Here is a 6,124-nt window from a genome sequence, read left to right on the forward strand (position 1 = left end):
AGGGGAGGAGGGGTGGAGGGGAGGAGGGGAGGAGGGGGTATTTTACCACCCAGCCCCTCCTGTCCGTTCCTGTGGCTTCATGCCGTCACCTCACTCTTGGACTCTCTATTCTCATTCACTGATGAGTCTTCCTTCCTGCGTTCATTTTAGGGGCCACTGTCAGCTTTCTCCCTTAAAATATGTCTCTGGCCTCTGTGCTTTGCTGCTTACTTTCCTCCCTGGCTCCTCCGATCCATCCCATCTCATCAAATCCTTCCTGAGCCCTGCCGCAGTTGGAACCGATGACCTCTGAAGCTTCACTCTCAGTCCAGATGAGCCAAGTCACGGTGCTTTCCTGCCTGTGCCTGAGCTCCAGATGTGTCTGTCCTCTGCCTGGCGTGGCCATCTCCCTCTTCTGCCCTTCTCCAGGATCAGGCATTCCCCAGCCTCTCCTGGTAATTGCTCCGCGCTGTGCATCTATGGGACTTTGAATTGCTCTTATCAGGGTCTGTCTTATTGCATCGTTATTTATGTACCTGTCTTAAGTTTCTTACTCTCCAGCGTCTGCTGCAAGGAGGGATCATTCTGGTTAATCCTTGGGTGTTTCACAATCTCTTACATAAAGATGTTTAAGTGTTTGTTCAGAAAATTGGGCAGGGAAATTTGATGGGAAATAAATGACTTCTTTGAATTGCATTCATGACAATTGCATGTATTTATCCTTCTGTTCCCAAGTCTCTGATTTTCTCCCAATACACAGAAAACAGTTGCTCATCAATCCTGCCTCTTCCCAAAGAAAATGATACAAATATATACATATTTTCCTTGTCAGGCAGTTAAGGAAATAGGTAAATCCCCAGTGAGATTCACTCTAGGTACACCTCTGGCCAGATCTGTATCTGAAAAGACTGGTTTCTATGACTTTTCAAATGTGCTTTTGAAGAGATCCTAGGATGAGGTGGGGCTCTGGTGAAGTTCTGAAAAGTCATCGTAGTTATTCATTCAATCAATATTGTGTTTGCTTTGTACCTGGTCTTAGCCTTGAGGACCTAGTCTCTCCCTCCAAGAAATGTAACGTTTGCTGGAGAGACAGGCAATTAACCGGGCAAGATGTCACACTGTGATAAGTGATACAACGGGGTGAACACAGGTGGGGGCCCCAATGCTTTAATTTCTTCTCTCCCTCTGTTTCAGGTTTTGAAGAGACAGGGGACACACTCTATGCCCCCTATGCCACACATTTTCAGCTGCAGGTAATTGATGTTTTTCTCCTTCTCCTGAGGTCATTAGCACCTCAGGAGCACTGATCCTTTGGAAACATGATGTTACCCTTCTGATGATCCCTAGATGGCCACTTGAAGGAATGATGGGTCTTCTGATGATCCCTAGATGGCCACTTGAAGGAATGATGGGTCTTCTGATGATCCCTAGATGGCCACTTGAAGGAATGATGGGTCTTCTTTCCTATGATCAGCCTCATGGGGTTTGGGGGGCAAGAGTGAGTGCTTGGCATAGAGAGGACTTGGGGGTAGGGGCCTTGTGAGAAGGGGGAGGCAACGACACTCCTGCCCAGACTGGAGATCTGTTGAAATGGCTGGGAACTGGAGTGGGTTTCACGATACGGTTTTTCCTTTTCAGAGTCGGCCTCCCCAAAAGGAATTCTCCATCCCACGGGCCCACACTCAGTCGAGCCCTTACAATGACTATGAAGGAAGGAAAGAGGGCAGCTAACTCTGTCCTGAAGAGTGGGACGAACGCAGTCAGGCGGCAGACCCAGTGGGAGCGCAAAGAGAGGTGGACGAAATCTTGAGTCTTCTGAGAAAACTGTACAAAACGCTACAGAAACAGCTTGCCTCCCTCCCAGCCTCAAATATGATTCTTCCATGCTGGGGCTGATGTGGGCTAATAAGACTCCAGTTCCCAGCGGCACTGTAGTTTTTTTTTTTTTTTGTCTCATCCTTAGGATACTTCTTTAAGTGGGAGTCTCAGGCAACTCAAGTTTAGACCCTTACTTTTTGTTTTTTGAAACAGGCTCTGGCTCTGTCACGCAGGCTGGAGTGCAGTGGTGCCGTCACAGCCCACTGCAGCCTCGACCTCCTGTGCTTAAGCAATCCTCCCATCTCCACCTCTCAAAGTGCTGGGACTACAGGCGTGAGCCACAGCTCGCAGCCTAGACCCTTACTCTTGCTGTTACTTTCCATGGACTAAAGGTCTGGTCATCTGAGTGCACACGGGCTCATGTGCCTGTAACTTACAGTGGGTTTTGTGAGGATTGCTTGGCCCAGAGTAGACCTACATATCTGAGCAAGCACAGCAAAGGCCTGTCTCTCAGTCCACTGGCCTGAATCTACACTGGAAGCCAACTTGCTAGCACCCCCAATCCCCAACCCTTTTTGCCTGGGTAGGAGAGGCTAAAGATCATCCTAAATTTACTCACCTCTCTGATGCTGCTTCATGTCGGGCCTCAGCAGCTCCCCAGCACCAATTCACAGGTCACCCCTCTCTATTTGCACCGCCCCCAAACTCACTGTCAATTCCCAGGCCTAATTTTCCTGGACGCTCTGCCAGGAGTTCTTCTTTCAGACTTCACCAGCACAGGCCCAGCTGCTCCTTGTCAGGAGAATTTGCAGATGAGTCTCACTCTGAACTCCTGGTGCTGATTCTTCTCCCAGCTCCTTATACCCCAGCCTCTGTAAACAGATTTACTGTATTCACGGCTGCATTCTGGAACTGGGCATAGTCTCCTAAAGAAGGTGTGTTCATCGTGTAATAAGTTATTCACCTGGATATGCAATAAAGATGTGCTGGCCACTCTTTCTTGGGGGTGGCAGCAGTTACCAGCAGTGGGCATTAGATGCTGGGGGAGAGAACACGGGCTGCCCAGTGGGCTTCCTTTTGGAGCTGAAGTTCAAGGTTCACTTCCTTTGCGTTTGTGCTTGACCCCTCTCCATGTGTCTCTCCTTCTGTTGCCTCTAAAACAAGTGTGTTTCCCCTAAGTTTTGAGGCCGTCAGTGGTGAGAGAGCCAGGATCGTCATGGGGCCTGAGGCTTCTCTCCAGGAAGGCAGAGGAGCGGCTGCCTTGGAATGGGGTTTGGCAGCCCAGGAAAGGCAGGGAGGAGACCTCAAAGCCAGTTTCATGTTTCACCCAAGGTCTAGTCGTGGGAGAGGACAAATCCACGTCCCCTATTTGACAGAATTAGTTCACAAATGTCTCTCGGCAAAGATGTGATACCTAACCATGATAACTGACTTAATCCAAGAAACAGCTCTGTAGGGCAGAGCAATAGGAAATCTCTCTTTGGTTACGGAAAAAAAATCCCTCTATGTGGAAACTGAATGGCACGTAAAAATGTGTGGCTAAGTCAGGAAGTTGCCTCCTAAGAGCCTGATACTCTGCTTCTCGTGAAAAGGAACAACCAGAGTGGGACAGTGGCGAGGGCGGCGGAGGTGAACGGGTGATGTGCTGCGTTGGGGATGTTCATATGCCACAGAGGTTTGGTTGGTAGTCTTTGCACTAAGATTAGCCAAGCTTTGTACTGAAAAGGGGGAAGGACACATAGTGACACAGGTCCTCTGGTCTTTCCCAGGAGGTGTGACCTAATGAGGTTTGTTGTGAGAAAAAAGCAATGTGGTTTCACATACATTATCTATCACAGGTGAGGGACTCAAGAAATACATATTTTCTCCCCCTCTTTTCTTTCTTTAAAAAAATTTTTTTGAGATAGAGTCTTGCTTTGTTGCCCAAGCTGGAGTGCAGTGGCGCGATCTCAGTTCACTGAAACCTCCACCTCCCAGGTTCAAGCAATTCTCCTGCCTTAGCTTCCTGAGTAGCTGGGATTACAGGCATGTGCCACCACGCCTAGCTAATTTTTGTATTTTTAATAGAGACGGGGTTTTACCAAGTTAGCCAGTTAACAGGGGAGGAGTGAAAGATAAAATCGCAAAATTCTCTGGATCGGCTTTCTTTTTTAGTTTTTTTTGAGACAGGGTCTAGCTCTCTGGCCCAGGCTGGAGTGCAGTGGCCAATCACAGCTCCCTGCAGCCTCAATCTCCCGTGCGCGAGTGTCCTCTTGCCTCAGTCTCTTGAGTAGCTGGGACCACAAACATGTACCACCACACTTGGCTAGTTTTATTTTTTCAGAAATCATGTGTGGTTTAATTGTGGAAGGGCAAGGAGCACAGGGTGTCAAGAACAGCGTTTTCACCAAATTTGTATAAAAATGAAACAGGATCTACGCATGGGTCTTCACACGGATAGTCACAGTAAGTTTTAAAATCTGAGCATCACTTCTTGAAAAACAAACACAAAAAATGTATTTTTTTTGTAGAGATGGGGGTCTTGCTATATTGCCCATGCTGGTCTTGAACTCAAGAGATTCTCCTGCCTCAGCCTCCCACAAGTGCTGGGATTACAGGTGTGAGACACTGTGCCTGGCCTTTCTTTTTAGGGAAGAGGATCTGTGGGAGCTTTTATCCCCATGGCTGTCTTCCTCAATCAACATCTTCTAAAGTCAGGGAGGATCCAGAAATGGCATCATCTCTGGGCCCCTGCCCTTTTTTTCCAACCTCCCCTTTTTTTTGAGACGGAGTCTCGCTCTGTTGCCCAGGCTGGAGTGCAGTGGTGTGATCTTGGCTTACTGCAACCTCTAGCTCTGGGGTTCAAGCGATTCTTCTGCCTCAGCCTCCTGAGTACCTAGGAGTACAGGGGTGCACCACCATGCCCAGCTAATTTTTGTATTTTTAGTAGAGATGGGGTTTTACCATATTGGCCAGGCCAGTCTTGAACCTGACCTTGTAATCCACCAGCCTTGGCCTTCCAAAGTGCTGGGATTACAGGCCTGAGCCACCATGCCCGGCCCTGTTGTTTCCCTTCTAAAAAACACAGAGGTCTCTGGAGTCTGCACAAGCAGTCCAGCTCTGCACTGAATGCCTGTTCTTGCCAGGTGGCAGAAGGGTGCTGTCCGTTTGAGCGGTACCTGTCACCCCTTCTCCCCCTGCTGTGGCTGTTAACTCATCTTCAGGTCATGCACCTTCTGCACATAAATAAGCTTTTTAAAAAAATTATTATTGCCGCCTGGTACGGTGGCTTACGCCTGTAATCCCAGCACTTTGGGAGGCCAAGGCGGGTGGATCACGAGGTCAAGAGATAGAGACCATCCTGGTCAACATGGTGAAACCCTGTCTCTACTAAAAATACAAAAAATTAGCTGGGCATGGTGGCGTGTGCCTGTAATCCCAGCTACTCAGGAGGCTGAGGCAGGAGAATTGCCTGAACCCAGGAGGCGGAGGTTGCGGTGAGCCGAGATCGCGCCATTGCACTCCAGCCTGGGTAACAATAGCAAAACTCGTCTCAAAAAAATAAATAAATAAATAAATAAATAAATAAAAATTATTATTGCCTGGTGCGGTGGCTCATGCATGTAATCCCAGCACTTTGGGAGGCCAAGGTGGGTGGATCATGAAGTCAGGAGTTTGAGACCAGCCTGGCCAGCATGGTGAAACCCGTTTCTACTAAAAATACAAAAATTAGCCGGGGATGGTGGTGGGCACCTGTAATCCCAGCTACTCGGGAGGCTGAGGCAGAAGAATCGCTTGAACCTGGGAGGCGGAGGTTGCAGGGAGCCGAGACCACGCCGTTACACTCCAGCCTGGCGACAGAGCAAGACTCCATCTCAAAAAAACAAAACAAAACAAAAAAACAAAAAAAAAAGCCTATTTTTTTTTTACTCTTTCTTTTCTTTGGAGAGGGTACCACAGGATAGCTCTTCTGTTTCATACAGACCTCTCAGGGCCTGGAGGCTTTGGCATCTGAGAATCATACTGGCGAAGAAGATTTCAAAGCTGTTCTTTATAAGTGTCTCGATCTCCACTTAGGGTGAAATGCAATGTGCAAATGTAGCCCAGCCTGGTCCTTGGGTGTGGCCAGTTGATTGATACCTGGGAGCCAAGGTGGCATCTCCTTTGACCTAAACGGGCGATGACGAAATAAAACTCAACAGTCTTTCTCTCATCTTTCATTGTCAGTTGCGAAATAGACCGTGTCTCTGCCTCTCACTTTAGGCGGAGGCTGTCCAAGGCGGCCATTCCCCATGCTGCCACTAGATGGCGGTGACACCTCAGGTATCAACCCTCGGGGCCTCGGAGC

The 6,124-nt window shown here is 48.6% G+C and overlaps 1 protein-coding gene across 1 annotated transcript in view; it reads left to right on the top strand.

Annotated features, from left to right (window-relative positions):
- Positions 1-3,288, top strand: part of GPRC5A (G protein-coupled receptor class C group 5 member A) — a 23,028-nt gene extending 19,740 nt beyond the window's left edge. Inside the window, exons 3-4 of the mRNA XM_032253681.1 lie at positions 1,174-1,232; positions 1,618-3,288. Coding sequence (XP_032109572.1) covers positions 1,174-1,232; positions 1,618-1,710 — 152 coding nt within the window. The 3' untranslated portion in view covers positions 1,711-3,288. The remainder of the gene's footprint in view (positions 1-1,173; positions 1,233-1,617) is intronic.
- The last annotated feature ends 2,836 nt before the right edge of the window (positions 3,289-6,124 follow it).

Source organism: Sapajus apella, unplaced genomic scaffold (assembly GCF_009761245.1).
Source record: "Sapajus apella isolate SASKATOON/1434 unplaced genomic scaffold, GSC_monkey_1.0 scaffold84, whole genome shotgun sequence".
Classification (NCBI taxonomy): domain Eukaryota; kingdom Metazoa; phylum Chordata; class Mammalia; order Primates; family Cebidae; genus Sapajus; species Sapajus apella.